The sequence below is a fragment of the Haplochromis burtoni genome, unplaced genomic scaffold, assembly GCF_018398535.1.
Source record: "Haplochromis burtoni strain Fernald_Lab_line unplaced genomic scaffold, NCSU_Asbu1 Contig_31, whole genome shotgun sequence".
Taxonomy (NCBI): domain Eukaryota; kingdom Metazoa; phylum Chordata; class Actinopteri; order Cichliformes; family Cichlidae; genus Haplochromis; species Haplochromis burtoni.
The window spans coordinates 1722073-1744975 of NW_024582392.1; the positions used below are offsets into that span (position 1 = coordinate 1722073).

General features: G+C 40.1%; 3 protein-coding genes across 7 annotated transcripts in view; 1 reads left to right on the forward strand and 2 right to left on the reverse strand.

Annotated features, from left to right (window-relative positions):
* On the reverse strand, nt 1-9363 carry nol9 (nucleolar protein 9). 2 transcript variants are annotated; one of them, XM_042219312.1, is made up of 13 exons: nt 9269-9363; nt 6915-7423; nt 6620-6827; nt 5441-5571; nt 5216-5351; nt 4465-4561; nt 4176-4273; nt 3453-3620; nt 3101-3353; nt 2893-3007; nt 2522-2696; nt 1921-2054; nt 1-977 (listed from the first exon to the last, which is right to left on the reverse strand). In XM_042219312.1, exons 2-13 carry the CDS (start codon nt 7377-7379, stop codon nt 858-860), a joined length of 2100 nt encoding a protein of 699 aa, XP_042075246.1. In that variant the 5' UTR covers nt 7380-7423; nt 9269-9363; the 3' UTR covers nt 1-857. The 2 variants fall into 2 exon arrangements, with proteins under 2 accessions (XP_042075246.1, XP_005918906.1); XM_005918844.3 differs by lacking the exon at nt 9269-9363 and adding an exon at nt 8946-9058.
* On the forward strand, nt 9314-17702 carry zbtb48 (zinc finger and BTB domain containing 48). 3 transcript variants are annotated; one of them, XM_042219310.1, is made up of 11 exons: nt 9314-9448; nt 12713-13386; nt 13504-13820; nt 13892-13997; nt 14081-14173; nt 14260-14346; nt 14448-14602; nt 14711-14847; nt 15139-15303; nt 15436-15524; nt 16723-17702. In XM_042219310.1, exons 2-11 carry the CDS (start codon nt 12736-12738, stop codon nt 17125-17127), a joined length of 2205 nt encoding a protein of 734 aa, XP_042075244.1. In that variant the 5' UTR covers nt 9314-9448; nt 12713-12735; the 3' UTR covers nt 17128-17702. The 3 variants fall into 3 exon arrangements, with proteins under 3 accessions (XP_042075244.1, XP_042075245.1, XP_005918905.1); XM_042219311.1 differs by having other exon boundaries at nt 9317-9452; XM_005918843.3 differs by lacking the exon at nt 9314-9448 and adding an exon at nt 11465-12583.
* Nucleotides 17703-19179: 1477 nt separating this feature from the next.
* klhl21 (kelch-like family member 21) overlaps nt 19180-22903 on the reverse strand; it is an 18810-nt gene continuing 15086 nt past the window's right edge. For both annotated transcript variants that reach the window (XM_005918845.3, XM_005918846.2), the window contains exon 5: nt 19180-22477. In XM_005918845.3, coding sequence (XP_005918907.1) covers nt 22145-22477 — 333 coding nt within the window. In that variant the 3' untranslated portion in view covers nt 19180-22144. The remainder of the gene's footprint in view (nt 22478-22903) is intronic.

Here is a 22903-nt window from a genome sequence, read left to right on the forward strand (position 1 = left end):
TAGAAACAACAAGCTCTTTATTTTCATCCCACACAGGTCAACATAAGGAACTGTAAACAAAACCTCTTGAATGGCCTTAAGTAACAAATGCAAAAAAGGGCAATAAAAATGGAGACACTTCTGTAAAGGCTTTGACTGGTGTACAAACAACACGGGCATTGTCCTTGTTGGGTTTTCTTTGCAACTTCAACTGAGATCACGTGAAAGACGTCTTCATAACTGTATCCTGTCCTCTTCTTTATTTTTTTGTTGGATGGAAGGGAAAACAACACGGAAAGCGCCGGCGGTGGATACTTTATAACAAAACAGCTGCCAACATGGAAAACTACTTGTCTGGATCAGGCAAAATACTGCACACAGTGATAAATTAAATTGCTATTAAACCATTTGAACTCTACATGGATATATGATTATGATATTTAAATATCAAAGCAGCTGTAACAACCACCATTCACAATGCTCTAAATAGCTGGTGAAGGTAAGAACCACATAGTCTGGAAACAAACTTGCTTCACGTTTATTATCTGGCAGGCATTTAAGATTTGGAATGTCATCCACAAAAAACAAAAAAAAGAAGAAAAAGAACCATCAAACGAAAGCTTTGACTATAACGTGTCGTGTTATTTTACTGTCCATGTGAGAGAAAACACCTAAGCGCCTTCACAGCATCAAACAAACATACAGTTTCAGGTTCCAAGATATGGCGAGGGCTCTCAAAAAAAGAACTCCAGTAAGGTCAGAGTATGAACCTTAAAACAAAAGTAAGAAGTGTCCCACCTCAACCTCAGTTCTGTACATTCAAAGGCCAGCGCTGACTGATGGGGAAATGTAAAGGGCAATAAAATGCTGCAGAAATGTCACTGCATCCCCACTTGACTGGGCCTCGTCATTCCCTTGAAGACTCGCAGCTTTCCTGCTCCAGTGAGATCAAAACTGTAGTCTGTAGTAATATAGGGCATCTCCCCATCAATGCCCGGCTGAAATAGAAACAAAGACACTACACGTCACAATAGAACAGTAATGTCATCTTTAGATATAGTTATACACAACTGAGAACTTTGGAACTCTGAATGTAAATAAATGTAAATAAAAACATATCAAATGTTTAAACTGATACATTTTACTATTTGATGAAAAACTGTTTTTTAAATCTGATTTTTAAATTTATTGGCAGCAACAGATCTCAAAAGAAACTGGGACGGATGAACAAAAGTTTGGAAAAGTAAGTAACACTAAAAAGAAACAGCTGCAGCAAAACTGTAAAGACGTAAAACATCTCATCATCTACATGCCTGTGATAGTCGGACCCTCAGGAAGCAGTGCATTAAATAAAAAACGAAGATATAATTCTGTCAAGGAAATCACTACGTGGGCTTGGACACTTCTAGGAATCACTGTATGTGAACACAGTTCACTGTGCCATCCAGGTTAAAGCTCCATTATGCAAAGAAGAAGCCACATGTGAACGTGATCGATCAATGTCACCATCTTCTCTCATTTAAAATGGACTAATGGAAAAGTGCGTCAGATGAACCAAATTTTGGCTTTTTTGGAGGGGGGAAAACATGAATGCCAAGTCCTCAGGTACCACCTGGGTTGTTATTAGTGCTCCCTTAAAGAGCCTTCATCTCTAATGCTATAGAGGTGCACTTGTGCCTAGAGATGAAACAGCCTGCACATCTGGAAAGGCAACACCAGTGCTGCAAGGTCCATACAGGTTTTAGAGCAACACATGAGCCCTTTCAGATGGTATCATTTTAAGGTGGGGGGGCCTGCATGTTCCAACAACACAATGCTTATTAACTGCATCTATTATAACAACATGGCTTTAAAGTAGAACAGTCTGAAGTGACTTTTCAGCAACTGAAAACATTTTTGATAACATGAAAACAAAATGAAAAACATGAAAAAGGATCTAACCTGTGTTGTGAAGATACAGGAAGGCATTGAAATTGCTCCCAAGAGGAGACAGTTGACTTTACGAAGAACTGACGGATCTACAGGTGTCAGCAGGAAGTACAGACCCCGTGCCATGTCAATACCTCGGAGGAGCCCTGGAAGACAGTATCAAGTAAATATAACGACATATAACAACAATTTAATTCTCAAATTGTCAAATGGATTTGGGTGCCCTGGTCTATTACATCTAATAAATGTGTTTCTTTATTCCCGATCTTAAGAATTCAATCTGGTGCTGAAACTTCAGTTTATGGAATAAAGTCTTCACTACATAATCTACAAAACATTTTCAGCTCTTCACAAATATTTTTATTTCCTTCCTTCCTAGACTTTTTGGACCCCCCCCCCGATTAGATATAAACGTATTTTTCTGACCAGTTACTACAGTTAAAGAAAGAAAGCTTCAATAAACTGAAAAACCAGTTTATTGTGGCAGTAACAATAACTTGAGCTTTTTTTAAAAAAAGATATCAGCAACATACATTTTTAACTTGATAAAAATGTTTCAGTCAATGAGGAAGTAAAGCCAAAGTCAACACAATAACTCAGAAAGGACACTTACCAAATCCCACACATGGGCAGATGGGTGCCTGGGAAAGAAAGACTGGACCTCCCTTGCTTGCTACTTTTTCTGCCAGGCAGCAGAGTCCTACCAGACTACCATTGAAAGCATGAAACATGTGCGAGGGCACCACATCGCAGTGGGTAACACCTAACGCAATCGCTGTGTGTGGAACCTGTGGGTTTAGCAAGAAAATTGTTAGGTGGTTGCTTAATCAATATAAAAACATCTTTAAAAACAACAGTTTGCAGTTTAAGGAGGTTTAAACCAAAACTGGAGCATAGACAGCCATTTCTCCCTGATTTAAATGTCATGAATTGTATTCATATATGTATAGACTGTGATCAGAGAGTCATGTGCTTCTTGTGTACCTGGTATGGTGTGAGGCTGTGCAGAGGTCTGACTGGTCCAGGGTCCGGACACTGCAGCTGACTCAGATAGGCCAGGTGAGACAGATTTCTCTGCTCATCACTACGCTGGTGTTTCCTGTCAAATGCAGTGACATGAGATGTAGCCAAGAGTCTGGAATAATGTTTTTACACCAGTATATTAATAATGGTGGTGCAGTGGTGTACTTACGCTGTTCCTTGACTCCCAACTCCTTGAAACTCTGCTTGTATACTAATGTGACTGTAGATTCTTGGGGGGCTGTGGCTTTCTGTAAACTCATCCAGAGCGGTCTGGGCGGGTGGGTGAGTCTGAAAGCCATCTGCCGTTCTCAGAAAGTCTGGAGTGAGGGCGGGGCACTGATTGACACCACTGTGACTGAGCTGGACAACATGGGAAACTGGGAAGAAGCGGATCATGTCAACCAGCAGCTTGAATCCAAATCCTGTGAACAGACACACATTTAGAATTTTTTTTTATTATTAGTGTATTTAAATTCTCCTACATTGTTTCACTGATGTCACAGAAGGCAGCTCACACTGACCTTTGACCCAGCCCATGGTGTTGATAATAATCGGAGCCTCTCTGGTCTGGGATCTTCTGCACCATAAGGATTTAAGAGATTCCATATATCGATCCAGGTCTGAGTTGCATGATGTCTGACCGTAGTAGATCATGTGGTCTGGAGTCTGCTGATGTGTGAAAGGAGGACCTGCAAAGCAGATCATTATACGTCTTTTAACCCACTCTTACTAATCAAGTAGGAGTCAGAAATGAAGAAAACACTATAGAGGCTGGTTCTGCTGGAGGTTTCTTCCTGTTAAAAGGGAGTTTTCCTTCCCATTGTTGCCAGAGTGCCTGCTCATAGGGGATCATATGATTGTTGGGTTTTTCGCTGTATGTATTATTGTAGGGTCTACCTTAATATAAAGCGCCTTGAGGCGACTGTTTATTTGGCACTATGTAAATAAAACTGAATTGAATTGAACTATAGAGGCATAATTCTACACAAAACCCACCATAAAATAACAATTTTGACATCACATTTTGAATCACACATGATTCTCACATGTTACATAGGTTTAAAGGTTATAGGTTGAAAGGCTAACACTTTTACTCCTAGACACAGGTGGACTGGCTGTGTCAGTTTCCAATCTTTAATCTAAGGTAACCAAGGAATGGCTCTTCCAACACATTGTTGTTAATAATTTAGCCCCAGTTGTAAAGATGTAAAGATTTTGAACATATAATGAGGATTGAAACATACCTAAAAGGGGTTCTCTGACAGTGAGGAGAGACAGGCAACCAGCAGGGGTGAATTCTGTTTGACCGAGGTCACCTTCCAAATAGTCGACACTAGCAGTGCTGAAGGAAAACAAAACATATCGTTATTCTCCACTTTAAATGACCCACAGAGATGTTTGTAGGCTGTAAAGACCCTTGTGTAAATGTGAACCAAAGCAAACTAAACATTACAATAAAGAGAGAGGACCAGAGCAGGACCAATGACATAGTGAACAGGACATTATAAAAACTGTAGTTAGTGAGAAACTTACTAATTCAGCAAGGTGTTAATGAGCACGCGAATAAATGTTGACTTTCCAACATTCTTGGTCCCGCACACCAGGATAACAGGACAGCCATCTATGTCTCCTGTCAATGAAAAACATGTCAGGTTTTCATGAAAGCAACCAAAGTGAGCATTTTGTTTTGGTATGTTCTTATCACATAAACGTCTGTGGTTCGATTCAGTTACAGAACAATTCTGCAGGACTCCTACTAAGAGTGAAGAGCAGAACTTACACTGACTATTATATTCTGTTTTTCTGCTGATCACTGTTAAACCAACACAATAACTGTGACTGGTAATTCTCAGCAACTGACCAACTTACTGTTAAAGCCCTCAGAGTGTGAAACACTTTCTACTGAAGTCAGTTAAGTTACATTTGGTATCTGTAAAGTTCTTATATAAACTCTTTTAGGAGCACTGATAACTAAACCTCCTTGTTTTGAACTAGTAAATGGAGCGGTTCTTACAGAGTGCTTTTCTATCCTGAGCACTAAAAGCGCTTTGCACAACTTCACCCAGTCGCACACGCACTTTCTTCTACACTGTTTCCTATCGAACATTCACACACATAAATGATTATGATACAATGAACTTTATTCAGTACTGTTCTGTGTGTGTGTGTGTGTGTGTGTGTGTGTGTGTGTGTGTGTGTGTGTAAGGGTTACAAAATAAATAAATTTAGCCTTGTAGCATAAAAGTGACTCGTGTATAATTTGGCACATCTAAAAGTGGGTTACCTTTGCACACACTGACTAATGTGTTGATAGCATGTCTGTAGCTCTTCGACATTTTCAGCCCTTCAATGCAGCTGTCGAGAGGAATCATACCCAAACCGTTGAGTGGAGTGTCAAGAACAGCTGACATGAGTTCAGTCTACAAACAAGCAGGAGAAGCTTTTCAGATTCTGCATGTAAATTATGTTGAAATTTGTCTGCTTTGTGTGAACATATCTGCCACCTTACCATTGGGAGGTTGAACAATTCGCTGAGATCTGGAAAGCTGGAAAGAAACCGTGTCATAGGCGTCTCGATGGGCTCCAGCAGGATGATGGATGAATTTGTCGTTATGCTTTTTAACAGCTTCTTTCGTGATGCTGTTAAAAATGCATATTCACAGCAATTAAAAGTCAGAAAAACACATGCTAATACTATATATTCAGCATTTAACTGATAGAGCTATATCAGTCTCTGTGTTTTATGATACATATGCCTTTATTAAAACTTCCTTTCACAGAAAATAACGCAGAAAAAGATGCTCAGATTAAATCAGAATCATCACAGTTTCTGTTTAAAATCATATGTGTACATGTCACAATTGTTACAATTTATTTACAGTTTAGTCGCCATGTTTTTATACACCACTTTGCATTTAATCATTAGTTATTATTAATCTATGGCTCTCTCCCATAGCATGTCTTTTATACGGTCTTCTTCCCCTATTAACCAACTGGTCATGGCAGATGGCTGCCCCTCGCTGAGCCTGATTCTGCTTGTTACTTCTTCTTAAAGATGAGTTTTCTTTTCAACTGTCACCAAGTGCTTGCTCATAGGGAGGGTTATCTGCTTGTTAAGGATTTCTCTATTTTATTGTAGGGGCTTTACCTTGCAATATAAAGAGCCTTGAGGTGACTGTTGTTGTGTTATGGGGTTATATAACGTTATAGCTGCACAAACTACAGTCTTACTGTTTTCACACATCTTCATCACTAGTTTGTCTCATATTTATGACTCAAACAATAAGCACTCAAGAGTAAACATCCTCTTTCAGTGTGAGTGTGCACAGAAACTGAAGCAGAAAGCCTGGGCTAATGGAGAAAGTCGATGACCACTTTTTTAGAAATGTTTCACAGGACACCCTTTAGCTCATCTTCTATTGTTTACATTTCACTTAAGACAGTCTGCGAACATGCATTGCAGTGAAACAGGTGGGGTAAAGAAATTATAATTATTATCATATAATTATTAGCTTAAAAAAATCCAGACTTTGCAAAGAAAAATAAGGTCCAGCTAAGTAGAATTCACAGTATTTTTGCCTATATAATATGAACTCTAACCAATCAGACTTCCTAGTGCTATATTTTAACTGGAAAAACCAATACAAATGCCTAACTTCAAACATAAAAGAAAAAGTGTGCTGCTCACCTTGTGGAAGATACTTTTGGAGGATGTGTGATGCCTCGTTTCTACTTTCCAACGCTCTGATGCTTTCTAATCCTCTAATACTCAGTGGACAATGTGATGCTGGGGAGAAAAGCGAATATGACTGCTGACCCTCTTCGATGGTAAATCCCATAACTTCTACACGACCATAAAGACAGGTCAGAAGGCACTTCCCGCGGAAACACAGCGTCTGCAGGTAAGACATGTTTAATCACAGAAATTAAATGACATCAGATTAAACATCTACATGTCCAACTAAAAATCAACTGACGCATACCTGATCCTTCTGCATGACAAGTACTGTGCGGTTCTCTCGATCGTCTCTCTGCGCACAGTGATGCAGAGCCTCTCCCTCCAATCTACCTCTCCGGACATCCTCAGTGTTATCTGAGGTCTCCATACCATTCCCATGCACTGACTGGGAATACTCCTTCCAGTCCTGTGAGTCATCTGAGTCATTGTCCATGGTAAACACTGAGCTTCCATTAGCCTGAGCATGTGTCTTCTTAATTCCAGACTCAGAAGAGCTATTCTTGTGGTTAGAGACAGACTTCACTTTATTTTTCAGCCTCTTGACAGATGGTTTTTTCCTTACAGACTCCTGGTGCTCCTTCACCATGCTGATCACCACAGGGCTAGAGTTTACATTAGAGAAACTGACGGGAGGTCTGCACCGTTTTCCCTTCGCATCTTTCCACTTGTGAGATTTATGTTTTACCTCTGCGTGTTTGTTCACTTTCATGATTGTCAGCAGTCAATTAGGTAAAAGAAAAATGAAAGCTGAACCTGCAAAGAAAAGGATGCACTTCATCAACTTAAGAATAAAGAATGGAAACAAAGCATTTACACTCAAGCAATTATTAGTTTAGTTCTGTGGAACCCATCTAGTTTACTTAAAGAGCAACTTTATTTCATGGCATTTAACCTTTGCACAGAGATTTTTATTGTAATAATATGATAATTATCATAATAATATTCAGTTATTTTTAATAAGTGTTCATCTATCCCGATGCCTGGGTATTTGTGCGTTGAAACTGTTGCAGTCAAGTTCCCTCTATGGTGTTAAACATCAGTGTTAGCTTCCATCACAGGTAGCAGACAGTTTATGCTTAAGCTGCATTGTCTGCTTATATCTTATTGAGTTCAGTTAAATCCACAAAGAGCAGTAAATGTCAGAGGAGCAGTGGTGCAGGTCAGCTGATCACAACACATGCAGAGGAGCTGGTGAGTGAAAGGAGAATGGTGGCTAAGCTGCCATCCCTGCTGGACAACATCTCCCACGCCATGCAGGAGACTCACAGCACTGAGCAGCTCCTTCAGTGGTAGGCTGCGGCTCCCACATGATAAAGGTTATCTTATCTTAAACAAATCTACTCAAGCTCACAACACATGTTTTTGCATGTGTTATTCCTAAGGGACATTTTTTCCCCAATGTTGTAGGCGATATTAGGGTTTGGTTTTTTTTTTTGTTTTTACATTTAATCTAACTTTTTTACCTCTTGGAGTCATTTTATAAGACTCTTAGAGTCTTTATAAGACAGTAAGACTGTTTTTATTATGTTTATTTTAATTTTAAAATGACAAGGCATAGAAATATACATCAACACTCCATCATTTAAGATTAAGTCATGGAGGCTCAGTTTCATATGCAGGTTTACAGCATTTATTCCATAGACCAGAAAACCATACTAAACAAACATTGAAGGCCACTTACAAAAAACCCACATGCAGGCTCAAAAGCCCATGAACACAGCTGCACTACTTCAGGTTACTCTCTCTTTGTTTACGTTATTCTTTTAAAATTGTGTTTACAGTTTCAGCTGCTGTAACACAGGAACTACTCCACGTTTGTGATGAATACAGTACATCTTCTCTTAGATTAAATAATCCTGTTTATAGTCTTGTTTTAACATATCCGTTAGCCAGAGCTAGCTTTCTTTTCCAGCCACAGCTCAATATAAATGAAAACTAAAGCCAAATATGTCGGTTTTCCACAATCTCTCAAAATGTGAACAGAGCAATGAATAAAATCACCTTCACGCAGTATGACAAGAATGTAACCTCAATTTTAAACTTGGGTTGAAGTTATCAAGACTTCACTAACACCGCCTCAAAAACTAGCATTAGCTGCTAGCTAACGTTGTTGCTTCCCGAGAAAACACTGCTTTAAAACAGATGGCACAAAGCTGTAGTTATAATCCCTGTGCCTTGGCTGCGAACATGCACAAGTAATGTTTATAATTATCTTAAGAGACACTAAAGAGCTGGTCACTTGTTATTGCAACGGTGCTAACAGGCTAATACTTACATGTGTGAGCCGCAGATAGACGTTGAGTCCGGATGGTCAACTATGACTTTACCCGAAGTGTTATTATCTGCTAAAAGAAGCGTCTAACAACTTAATTAACTTTTATAGTTTTTTTCCCCCCCAATACGTCGATAATATTACATACAAATGGAGCCACGAGTAAGAATATGGTTAGTCTCAGATTGTGATTAATCTAATCGTTAATATTTTAACATTGTACGACATAAAACATTCCCGGAGTGCGGTCGCATAAACAGCGTCACATCCTGTTTCACTTCGCACTTTTTAAGGGCCTACAAGAAACGAAAACAAGGTGCACTAATCTAGGTTTTTCTGTTGTATCACTCTGGCTCATGTGACGCCCGGATCGTGTGCAGGTTACAGAGAGGCCCGTCGTGTTTACTGAGTTTTTATTCAAACGCGAACTGAAGCTGTCCGTTGGACAGCGCGCTAAGGGAGCGTCTTTAAAGAGATGTGCTAGGAACTAAACGTGGAAGTGCAAAGTGGGTGAGAGTTTGCAATTATTTCACGAATGCTTTTTCGAATATGAACACTGAAAATGCACTAGGGTATGTTTAGACTTTATTTTAAAGGCAGCTCAATAAATGTCAATAAGGACAATAATTTAAATCTAATAATTATTTAATTTGTCCATCTAATATTAAGAGCGATGCTCTGTACATACTTTAAAGTACAGGTTGGGCCATTTATATGGATACACCGTAATAACATGGGAATGGTTGGTGATATTAAAGTCCTGTTTGTGGCACATTAGTATATGTGAGGGGGCAAACTCCTCAAGATGGGTGGTGACCATGGTGGCCATTTAGAAGTCGGCCATCTTGGATACAACTTTTGTTTTTTCAATAGGAAGAGGGCCATGTGACACATCAAACTTATTGGTAATGTCACAAGAAAAACAATGGTGGGCTCGCAAAATTTCGGGACTCTTCAGTTTTTGGTAGCCCAAAATAAATGTAAGTAGCCCAAATTAAAAAAAAAAAATTGATTGATGTTTTGTTTCCTTTACAATATTATACATTAAAGTATAATATTGTAAAGGAAACAAAACATTAATCAAAAAATTGTTGAAAAACAAATTACAACATTGTATAAAAATTACAATCATCAACTCAAATACTTGGTTCTAATTGAACAGAAATTTCTATGAACTTGTAAGAACTGTGTAGGACATGAATCAGTCTGTGTCAGATCCTGAATTTGAAATTTCCACTGAAGTCACGGGTAAGAGACAAGTGGAACCAAGATCGAGGCCATTTGCTTTTTGAAGTTTGCAAAGACTGCTAAATTTTGCCAGTGGTAGTTCACTCTTTGCAACATAGTACGCTGTTCTAAACAGATTTTTCAGGTTTATTTTTAGTATGTTATTTGCAATTGGTGTTTGTTCTGGGAAAGATATTGCAGACTGAGCAATAATGCATTTCTTGCATTTCTCATGGGTTCTAATGGGGGCCTTTCTTAAAATGACTGGTCCCAGTAACAAAGGCGCTTGTCGACTCAGAAATCGAGAGAAAACCAACAACACACCCGGCAGAACATTATGTTATTTACACGGGTGCACATAAGTGGTCCGCATGTGCGCATTCGCTGTCAAAATAAAAGACGCGCACCAGATAAGAAGTTGCAACGCGCGTTTGCGTCCATATAAAAAGCACTGTTTTTGTCCGCTAGAGTGGGATTTTCACGGCACATTTGTTTGAAGCCAGCTCACCTCCTGCAACCACTTTTCCGAGAATACGCGCTTCTTTTGTGGTTCGGACTCCTTCTGACTGGAGGTGGAGGAAAACCAAAGTAATTGCTTAAAGGAGCTTGCTTCTTCGACATCTTTAAGAGTTCTAAACAAATGTCTGTCCTCCTCCAGAAAATCTTATGTACGCAAACACGCGTTGCAACTTCTTATCTTGTGCGCGTTTTTTATTTTGACAGCGAATGCGCACCTGCGACCACTTATGTGCACCCCTGGTTATTTAGCTCGTCATATTGCAGCCACAGAAATTCTTTTGTCCATGAACCCATAAAGCTGCACTTTCTTTTTGCCTTATAGTCTGATTTGTCATAACTTTTCCGTTTTGTGGTAAGCTTTTCTTTGGCTGTCACTTCTTCACCCTGACCTGTCTTATTTGGCTCAGCAGAACTAAAATATATATCCTGCTGCTTTTACACACGCACTCACATAAGCTCAGCGATTCTCTGCGCGATCAACCTCTCACATGTTTAAGCTTGCTGCGGGAGATTTCACTTGTCATGTTTGCATAGTAAGCTAACGATTGATAAGACGATGTCAGAGGAATTGGTGCGCAAATTATCATCACTCACTATACACAGTTCGCGCGATTGCAAAGTGAAAGCAAAAAACAAGCGCAAATTCAAACGCGATTTCAATATGTCACATATTGACAGTGGCTCACCGATGCCAATGACATAATTACCCAGCTACATTTCCGAAAGAATGCAAAAGCATTGACATATATTTTTCCTTCCTATGAGAGCCCGACGGGCAGGGCAGAGGTAGATTTTGGTAGCCCGACTGGAAAAATCGCTAGCCCCGGGATGTTGGGCTAGCGATTTTGCGAGCCCTGCACATGTACCTCATATTTATAGCATCTAGTAAAGACAGGGGTAAAGATGACAATAATGAACTAAACCACAATCAGAAACATCAGGGTGGATAAAGATGTAATTAGTGTTGGAAAATGAATGACACCAACCTCTACCACAGGGGAATTGTAGAAAAGGGGAGAGGCCAAAGTGGTACCCCAAATTTATAGGGTTGCACCAAAGAAGAAGTAGAAAAGGATGAGGAGGGGCTCTAACTGATAATGAAGTTAACTACAGGCTTGGAGGTCCTAAAAGTCAGGTATAAAAGTAACAGTGTGGGGTTTTGAACACATTTTGTGTAATTATAAGAATATGTAATTTATGACCCGGTTACACATTCAAATGTCTTTTTTTGACCTCACACGCACACTTGATTGTTCAGTCAGTGCAAATACAGTAATGTGCAAAAGTCTTAGGTTACCCCTCCTTTAAATTTTGCTATGAAAATGAGAAAAAGATGCTAAGGGTTATTGAATGAGGAAATACAGGCTATAAGGCAAAAACAGAGTTTTTTACAGTTCTGTTCTATAACATAGCTCGAACTCTCATAGGCAGCTTTCTTGACATTTCTTAAGTAGTTTTCAGTTTTCAATTACGACACGAAAGAGCCGATAGATACAGAAAAAGGCTCAGACATCTCCGTACCCCACTTAGCTCCTTGCATAGTTTGATGTGAATACCAAAAATCCTAATTACATATGCAACGACCCCTCTGCTTTGCAATTTAACAAACAGCTGATGGTTCACTTTGTCAAATGCTTTGGGCGCATCTAAAAAGCACATAAAACGGATGTGTTCTGTCCCTATATTTGTATATATATTTATGTATGGATCAGTATAACGCTTACTCTTAAAACCAACTTGATTATCAGTTGTTGTTATATGCTTTTGAAATCTGTGTTCAAACACTTTAGAAAATACATTTGCCAAGGCAGTTGGTCTCTAATTATCAATTCTAGAAATCTTCCCACTTTTATCTTTTACTACTGGCACTAACGGAAATGATAACATGGAATCAGGTAAAATACCATCAGTTTGAAATCCTGTAAAGCACATTTAGAGTGACATGTGGACACTCTTTTTGACTAGGTGCTCTGCTGATAATTTGTCTAAACCACACGCTTTGTTTGATGTGTCTCATTTACCAGCCATCTACATTGAAGCAGTAGGGATGTCTGCAGCAGAGAGCAACCATGCGCAACGTGTCCTGTCTGCCCTGAACCAGCAGAGGGCAGTGGGCAGGTTTTGTGATGCATCATTGAATGTGGGAGACGGGGTAGTGTTCCTTGCTCATCGCAACATCCTCGCCTGCTTCACTGAACTCCTCCAGCAGTCAAACGTGCCTTCTGCAACAGAGTTCTGCCTGCAGGGATGCCCCAGTGATGGCTTGGAGCTGCTCCTAAACTTTGTCTACACCGGAGAGCTGAAGTTGGATCCTCGCAACCTGGACAGAGTCCAGCAGGCAGCAGCCAGCCTGTGCGTACCAGAGGCACTCACACGCTGTCAGCAGTTCAAGGAGACCTCTAAGGAGCCTGTGCCTGTCAAGCGTAAAAGAGGTAGACCTAGAAAGTCTGCCTCAGACATCACGAAATACGAGCCCACCATTGATACTGCTGCAGCCAGTTTTACCACTGCTGCCACTACTACAGCAACCACCACACGCTCTGGCCGAGTAGTGAAGAGCTCCAGGCGACTTGTGACTATCGATGAGAGCCCTACAACTGAAAATGAGTTGGCCCCGCCTCTTCCTGTGGAGAAAGAAGTTGGTGATGCAGTTGTTGAGGAAAACCAAAACTCAGATCAGCTAGCTGGTGAAACCGAGGTAGAATACAATAACATAAGCATGAAAAAATATTTCAACGATGGGGCATTTGTGCGGATAATAATGAGTGTGTTTTTAAAGAGGAATATAGATGTTTTTATTACACCTGTCTTGCAGGTAACGGAGCTGCAGATTAACGACAATGTTATTAGCCAGGTAAGTGGGGAAGTGGAAGCAGAAGACGATAATGATGACGTGGATATTCCGGAGGAGATTCCCGAAGACACAGATGAGGAGTATGTGCCTGCTACTAAGCCCGCTTCCTCAACCACATCCCCGTCTACGGCGACTGGACAGAAATGCAAGGCCCAGAGTCAAAAAAACAAAAACAAGAATGGTCAGACGATGGAGGACGATTCTAAGAAGGCCTCCGTGCAGTGTCCCATCTGCTTCAAAGCCTTCAAGAGCAAATACTACCTCAAGGTTCACAACAGGTACAGGGTGTCACCTTTTTTTTTCTTTCCAAATGCTCTTAAAAGAGTAAACTAATGTCTCATCTCCACAGGAGGCATACAGGGGAGAAGCCCTTTGGTTGTCTTAAATGTGGAAGACGGTACTACAGGAAGGAGAACCTTTTGATACACGAGATGAGAGACTGTTCTAGTGCGCTGGTGAGTAAAGAAAATCACCCTTTCACGCTTTCTCCAACCCTCACTATGAAGAATCCTCAGTGTTTTTACTTTTATAATTCCAGACGTACACCTGCCTCATTTGTTCTACTACATTTAACACAAAAGAAGCGCTACGATTGCATACTGTCACCCACACAGGAGAAATGCCCCACAAGGTACAGCATACACCTAACAAAAAGCATAGCTGAGTATGTCACAAACCTGAAGTGAATATGAAGAATGTCTTCGTCACATTTTGCAGTGTTCAACATGTCCTGAACAATTTATGTACAAGAAAAACTTGACAGTTCATATGATGAAGGTGCACGGTTATCCCAAACCACATGCAGTAAGTACCTACAGTCAGCAGCACCTTCAGTATGTCATTTCAAACTCACTTCAACCCAAATTTTGGGGATTTATGTTTTGATTGTGTTGCTGTGTTTCTAGTGTTCCCAGTGTCCCAAAACCTTCTTAACTCGTGCGGAGCTGCGTGTGCACGAAGCCGCCAAACACCGTGGAGAAAAGCCGTTTGTGTGCGAGGAGTGTGGCCATCGGGCATCTAGTAGAAACGGCCTGCAGATGCATATCAAAGCTATCCACAGGTTGGAGAGCATGTTTTCTGTGAATTTCCTCTTGAGGATGAATAAAAGTGTAAAAGACTTAAAGTTTTAATGAAAACTATTTTAAGTCTGTTTTGTTCTTGCTCACAGAAATGAGCGCCCTTTTGTCTGTAACTCGTGTGGCCACGCCTTCTCCCAAAAGAACAACCTCAACATGCATCTGCGTATACACAGTGGCGAGAGGCCATACCAGTGTCACCTCTGCGGGAAAACCTTTAGGACACAAGGTAACAGCCATATTCTCTGCACATAAGCACTTTATTCACCTTGTATCCACCCCTGTGACACATTTAGAATCAGTAATTTGCCTAAAAGAAGCAAAAGAAAGATCTCAAACTAAGACCCTACTTGCTCTGAGGTAATGCTGTGCCACCCAAACGTCCCTACATTACTATCGATGGGGTCCGGTGTGTTTTGTGCTTCTAAGAGCAATCACTTAGCCGTTTTGCTGTCTTTGCAAACTTTCACTTTAACTGCAGATATTGTGATTTGTGTTAATCTCTGTATTTCACTGCCAGCCAGTCTGGATAAACACCACCGGACTCACACCGGCGAGCGGCCCTTCGGCTGTGATGTCTGTGAGCAGCGCTTCACAGAGAAAGGCGCTCTTCTCCGACACAAGGCCAGCAAGCACGAGGAAGGCCGCCCCCACTGCTGTCACATCTGCGGTAAAACTTTCAAAGGTCAGGTGCTGATTCTACAATAAATTTGTTGTTACTCATGACCTGTGCCCTGATGAATGAAGCGCTGCTAATGAAAGAATCACTGGTGAAGTGATTTCTTCTTTATTTTCTGGTCGTTCTTTTCTCCTTCAGCGAGGGAGCAGCTGCGTGTCCACCTGCGTCGTCATAAAGGCATGAGGAAGTTTGAGTGTGTAGACTGCGGCTACAAGTTCACTCGACAGGTTGGTTCCAACACAGTTTCTTCATCATCAGCAAGCTCATTTTGCAGAGCCCTAATCTAACCCACCACAGGATTTATTATACACCCGAGTGTTTTAGTTTTAACCCTAATTTAACTTCAGGAAATGTGACTGAATCATAGTGGGAAGACAAAGAGATTAATAATTTTGATGGAGGTGGTTTTATTGTAGGATGTCTCCCATGCCAATTTTCATCACCATTCTGCTATTCACGCCAGATGGGACTAAAACCCATAATCTCCGTCTAAGAAGGCGAGTGGCACATGTATTAGCCACTCGGGCTACTGTGGATAGGGAGTGAGTGGACACAAATGTCAATTTTCAGGGGCACGCTTATGTGAATGTGCCTGAGTGAATTTATTGTGTCCTAATTCAGACTGTTTGCTTTGCGGTGTGATATTGGTCTATAACTGCTATTTCATACAAACAAGATTTTTTAGAAAAGAAATAAAAAAGATAAAAGCAAGTTTCAAAAAGTGCAAAGCAAAGTTCTTTGGTCATAAATATGAAAACTGGTAAAAATTTATAACTGAAGCTTTTATAAAATGAAAAAAATAATCCATCTCTTTAGTTGCCATCAAAGTTCCAGGTAATTAAATTAATTACTTTTATATTATTTTTTGTAATCATTTCAGGTCTGTATCACTTGCATGGTTATTTGCGCACTGTCCCCATATTCAGACCCTTCTAATCTTTAATGTCATTCAGCAAGAATCACTAGTTTGTGGGCTTTTTTATGTCTGGCTATGACAGCTATATAAAGCTTTATATCTATCTTTCTAATGGGTTTATGTTTTTGTGTGACATTTTACAATTATTGGACTCTACTAAACTAAGTTTGCATGAGACACAGTTAAACATAATCTTCTTTATCTTATACTGGGTGTTTAGAGTCTCTTTCCCCTCCCTTTAGGCCAACTTTCTACTGAATGTCTGACCCTGCCACCAGGTGTTTGGGTGGGTCTTCTGTGGTCACAGCCAGGAGCTGTGTGGCCGAGACGACCATATTAAGAATGTGTAGAGTCTGAACTTTTCACTTACAGGGATATTTGTATAAACTTGACTGTAGACCAACATGACTATACTGTATATCTATAATTTTTGTGTTCTTTTTGAAGCATTCCCTCACTTGCATCATGTTAGTTTACACAACTCTCACATTTTTACATTTCCTCTTCAGGCACATCTGCGGCGTCACATTCAAATTCACAAGCGCACTGAGAACTACAACCCGCGGCAGAGGAAGCTGAGGAATGTGATTGTGCAAGATGTGGATGGAAGTCCGGTCGAGACCGAAGCTCCCAAATCGGAGGAGGCCTCGCTGATCTGTGATGGGTCCACTCAGGAGTCCACAAACCGAGGAGCTGAATCCTCAACAGGTCTCACCTCTGGCTGCATCGTGAGGGTTGTGATTGAGTCGAGTGATGCGGTGATGGAGGAGGTTATTTCTAACCAGAACTTGGGAGAGGTCGAATCCACGCAGACTTTTCCTGTGTTGCAGCAAACACAGCTGGTTACTGAGCCCTATGAGTCCACGATAGACATGGAGGGAATTGTTGAGAATTTGTCAGAGAGCAAGACCTGAAGCGAGCAAGTGTGCAAAACAACAAGTCTGCTTCTGCTTCCACGCATGCAAGAAAAGCAGATTCATGCACTCTGTAGTTTACACAGTAATTCAATTGCATGTTTTTAAATGCTGTTTGAATGTAAAATGTTATTTTCCACCTTGTTAAGACAGGTTTTGTCAGTGTGCTTACAGCAGCTGGAGCTCAGTGTCACCTTACATTGCTGATTAAAGGAGAACGTTTTCCGTGCAGTCAGAAAAGCATTTTCTTACTTTTGGTTACAATGTGGTTACAGTGTACAAATGTAGTAGTTCAGTGTTTTTTTTATTACGGTTCCTCCAGGTGGTGGTTTTGTACTGGACTGCATTATGTTTCAGGGTGTTTCTAATATTCTTTGAAATAGAAGAGTTGCAGAGCAGTAAAATTGCACAAGTGTGTAAAAAAAAAAAAAGTAAAGGCAGTTACAAGGTGGATGAGTGCTAACAACCAATCATGAATGTAAACATCCATCCATCCATCTTCATCCGCTTTATCCGAGGCCGGTCGCAGGGGCAGCAGCCTAAGCAAAGGGAGGGGCTCAGAGTAGAGCCGCTGCTGCTCCACATCAAAAGGAGCCAGCTGAGGTGGTTCGGGCATCTGACAAGGATGCCCCCTGGGCGCCTCCTGGGTGAGGTGTTCCAGGCATGTCCCACCGGGAGGAGGCCCCGGGGCAGACCCAGGACACGCTGGAGAGATTATATCTCTCGGCTGGCCTGGGAACGCCTTGGTGTTCCCCTGGATAAGCTGGAGGTGGCTGCTGGGGAGAGGGAGGTCTGGGCCTCTTTGCTTAGGCTGAATGTAAACAATGAATGTAAAATTATTTAATCTTTGATGGGTTTATTTTAACCTGGTGTCTTTCATATTAATGTGGCTCTATGGGCCATGCTAATTTTGCAGGTTCCATCTCCACTGGAATAGAAAATGGTCCTTAAAAATAATGTGGACAGTGATTTGTCAACAAAACATTATTATACACGTTATATTATATAGTTGTGGCTTACCTTTTCGTGTGAATTTAACACAAAAAGTGTGAAAACTAAGAATTGCTGGGATCCACCGATTGGGTCGATATGATGTGCCTTTTGTGCCAGAGAAACAATGAAATGCCCTCTAAAAAACAAAACTTTAACCACAAGGTGGCAGTATTTTACCAGAGCTTTAGTGCTGTTGTCTATTCCAAAAAGCGTTGAATTGTTTTATGTACTTTTGGAATTATTTTGTAATTTTTACAAATCCAATATTTCTATGTTAGTTTAAAACAAACCAAAACAAGCTGCTTAGGGAATTTCATTGAGCTACTAAAGTAACCAAGTAAGACGGTAACACCGACTTGACTATTTTGCGCAATGTTGGATTAAACATTACACTGACTGCACCATCTTGTGGTTCAAACTGGTATTACGGTCACATTTCAAGACATCGACGGAACAGTTTATATTCAGTCTTTTTGGGTGTAACATCATAACTGTTGCTCATTTTGAAGAGTTTAATTCCTTTAATAATGTTTTAAATGTTTTTTATGAAATATTTTTTGTTGCAAAAATGATCCTTATCACATGGTTTCTGAACATTTAGCCAGAGTAAAACATTTAGAGAACAACAAATACCTGAAAAGTTCCCTGCAACTTCCCAAACCGTTGTTTTTTCACGTTTACGTTTAAATGTTTGATTAAAATACTTGTGTTTGTTCCCTTCACAATAAGCAAAAGGTATCACAACAGGTAAAAGGCAAATTTTTGAGCAATCTATGTTAAATATTTGTCCCAAATCTCTGCAATGATGGTAGGGACTGCAAAGTCATAATGGCCACATACAGCAACTGCTGCCAGATAGAAGAATACCAAATTTCACCTGAAGGAAATGGTTTCAAAACATTTCTTAGATTTATATTATATATTTGGTGACAAACTCGTCAGGATAAATTCTAGAGCACCTTTGATGTCTACTGGCCAAATTAATTTGTTTTCCTGATGCAACAGGTGCAGATTGTTTTTAAAATGTCACACAGGTTAATAATATTTCTTGAGATGTGCTTTTATGTTTTAGTGAGCTTGTGTTTATTTCAGTCTTTCGAAGCTACTGTCAACTGTTTCACTGAAATATTTGCTGCAACCTTGCTGAGAGCAAATCATTGTGACTCAGCAGAATAAACTACGTCAGACCTGCCTGCAGTTTAATTCCTAGTAGCCACCGTGGAAACAGTGTACAAACACAGCAAATAAGGTTAAGAATATACTGTATTTACAAACCTGTTCAACATCACAGACTGAACACTGAAAACAATGGTGTAATGACAACAGCATGGAAACACACAAATATACTACTTCAAACGAAGCAAAAATATATCCTACTCGACAACAAACTGAGATTTTTTTTGCACTTCCAGTTGTAACTGACGACTCATCACCAGCGTTTACGAAGAGCCACTGATCTTTTTGCAGCCGATAGGCAGGAACTTCAGAAGCAATCACAGCACAAATATATCCATAAATAAGAAAACAGTATAACAGTGAAAACATTAAAACGTTAAACATTAAATGAAATACATTAAAAAAAAAAAACTTCATGCATGGTTATAGAGGCTGATATAGCCCTGTTTAAGAGTCTAGAGTGTCATGAGGACATGCCGTGCAGCCCAAGAATCACTAAAAACAGAATCAACTCAGTGCAAGTTAACATCACATGCAGCCAACTTGAAATTCTACTATGATGATTTCTCAGCACACAGATTTCTCCGGGTAAGGATTAACATTTTAACCATACGGCTGTATGCCTGTTTAGTTCTGGATATCAATTTTTGACTTTGGAATGCAAACAGATTCTTGTGGTTTCTGTTAAAATATTTGGCTTTTACTTGTTAAAGAAATAATCCACTCAGAGCAAAACTGCTGCAAAACCAGAGATATGTTGTTTTTATTCCTCTCCTCACCCAAGCCTACGTCACCCATAATGCAGATTGTCTGCCAGTAGCAGCTAATGTAGCCTCGAGCTGCAGGCCTCAAGCAGAGACGAGCAGCAGCTTCAGAGTTTTATTAAGCTCACTTACTTGGAGATTTACTTCATTTTAAAACTTCTTCATTTCTTCAAGCTTAACTGTTACTGCCATTTAATCGTGTTTCTCGCAGCACCCTCTCAACTGTTTTATTCACATTTTGTGATCTGACTTTAATTTAGCAGATTTCGCTTTTAACTTTCACTTTTCTATGTTCATAAATGAAAAACAAAACAAACACCAACAGAAACTCATAAGTAACACACTGAACACAGAAATGTCCACACGCAGACACACCTCACCCTGTAGGAGATAACTCCCATCCACTGTGTAGTTGACATCAGCAGATAGTTCCCATAGAAAAGCTAAAGTTGATGCACACTGTGTGGACCTGTCTGATACCTCACCACATCTGTTTCAATTCTTAAGTGTGGTTTTGGCAAGTGAAAATAATCTCCACTATAACTACAGTTCATACATGGATGCTGGATACAGTGCCAACACAACAGGTCACATATAAACGCAGCTAGCATGATCTTACTCACTGGTTTACATACACCACCACTGGAACATCAAGTTTAGCGAAGACACCCTGCTTTACCAGCTAATTTACTATAAACAGAACCATATTTTAGAAAATGCTGTACTGAAAGAAAAATAAAACAAGGAACTGAGACCATTAACTAGTCAGTTAAGTGTTTACTGATGCAATAAAGTTGAGAATTTGCATCGTTTCCTTTTATGCACAGCCACAGCTGACAAACGCCCACCTTCAATGCAAAAATTCCCCCGTTTTAATCTTTCTAATTTGAATTTTACTTTCAGTTGGTAATAATCTCAAAATGTATAAGCCAATGGTGAGTCCAAGATCAAGGCCAGTAAGGCATTACTGACCAGCAGGAACTTTAACGGATACAACTTAGAAGTGACCCTGCACCATAATCCAGTTCTTCTTCACACCTGTATATGGCTCTCGCCAACCACTCAACAGGAGCTTTCTGGTCTCCAGCTGTAAGGGTAGTTAGGACCCCCATCACAATCTGGCACACCAGAATGATAACCTCTTTAAATATTTATTTTACCCAACAAACAGTCTAAAGCTGAATGTTTACAATGTGAATAAATATATAAATACAAAAAAGCACAGCTAAAGCTGAAACCATTGACATTTAACCTATTATAAAAACAGTTCCATCGATCAACTACATAATAAATTCATTATTTCAGCACTAACTCAAAGTGGTTTCTCTTGTATAACCAAAATAAACTGCAAGCCTGGTTATTAAGCCACAAAACCAGCAGCTCTCTAGAGCTTTTGTACAGAGCCCCCCGAGAATGCAATCCGTGTAGTGGATAATGCAGTCCACTGGGGATACAAGGAGCCAAATGTTTATACAATATATCCATGCATAGACAATTTCTCACACATATACTGGTAAAAGATGAATGTGGATTCCAGGCATATATCAAAAATCATAAGGAGGAGATTAAATTTGACCAATGCTGCCAAGATGTTTTACAGGTAAATTCATTATTGTGTAAGTGCTATAAATTCACAGCTGTGTGTAGTGTTTTCTGATAGAGACAAAGAGGTTTAGCGAGAGCTGGGTTGCCACTAGTATTAATATGCAAATAATCTCAAAAGGTGGTGAATGTGGTGAAACGACTTGGAAGTTGTGAACAAAACAATCAGGTGACTATAGAAAATAACAGGTATGCATTTCTGTAGTGCGTAAACATTACTTCACTCTAATCTGCAGAAGCTTATGGATGTTTTTCTTAGCATTGCTGATGTAACTTAGACTTTTCCCCCTGTGGGATAAATAAAATATCTGTGTGCATCTATCCATCTGGCTCCAGGCCTTTCTGTCCAGTCAACAGACTAAGACTAGCTCAGTCTTCTTTTCTGACTTTGACAGCTTTAGCAAAGCGATGAGGTAAATTCACAGTACACTGAGGGCACGATGAGGGAGAACATGGTCAATGGGGGTTTCGAGGTTTCGAGATCAGTGTGCCGCGTTCAGATCCTGATTCTGGTTCTGGTTGAGGTTATTGAGATTGTGGAGCGCGTGGTGTCGGTGATGCCGGTGCAGGAGAATGCCGTTTGACTCGGGTATGTCAGTGGGTTCGAATGCGCTCGACACCAGGGGCATGAACTGCCGGAAAATGCTGACGCTGCCATGCCAGAAGGTCGGCTGAGGTAATCGTCCAGCAAGACTCCAAGTGCGGGTGGCCGGGTCGTAGGCTTCTACGACATCGGACAGCTCAAACGTATTGTCGTAACCACCAGACACGTACAATTTAGCCCCCAGGGCCGCCACACTGCCTCCAACATGGACCTGAAAAAGAAAACAAAATTTTTAAGCATGTATTTTTGCTGTAATTCATAATAATTTATACATCTAACAATAACAATAAAAAGCAGCCAGACAGACATAGACAATTTTTTATTTTTTTTCTTTGTGTAGCCTTTGATTCATTATTGTATATAATAAGTTGATTTTTTTTTCCAATTCAACGAAAACAAAAAATGCTTATTTCAGAGGAGCATCATATGTGTCCCACACTAACGACTGCCCTGAACATACTGTATGTACAACCACTTTCTCAACATATTGTCATGAGAGAAATATTGCTTTTCTTTGAAAAAACTAACAGATATATTATTAAACGTACACTCAACAAAAATATAAACGCAACACCTTTGTTACTGCTCCCATTCCCCATGGGATGGACGTAGAGACCTAAAATTCATTCCAGATACA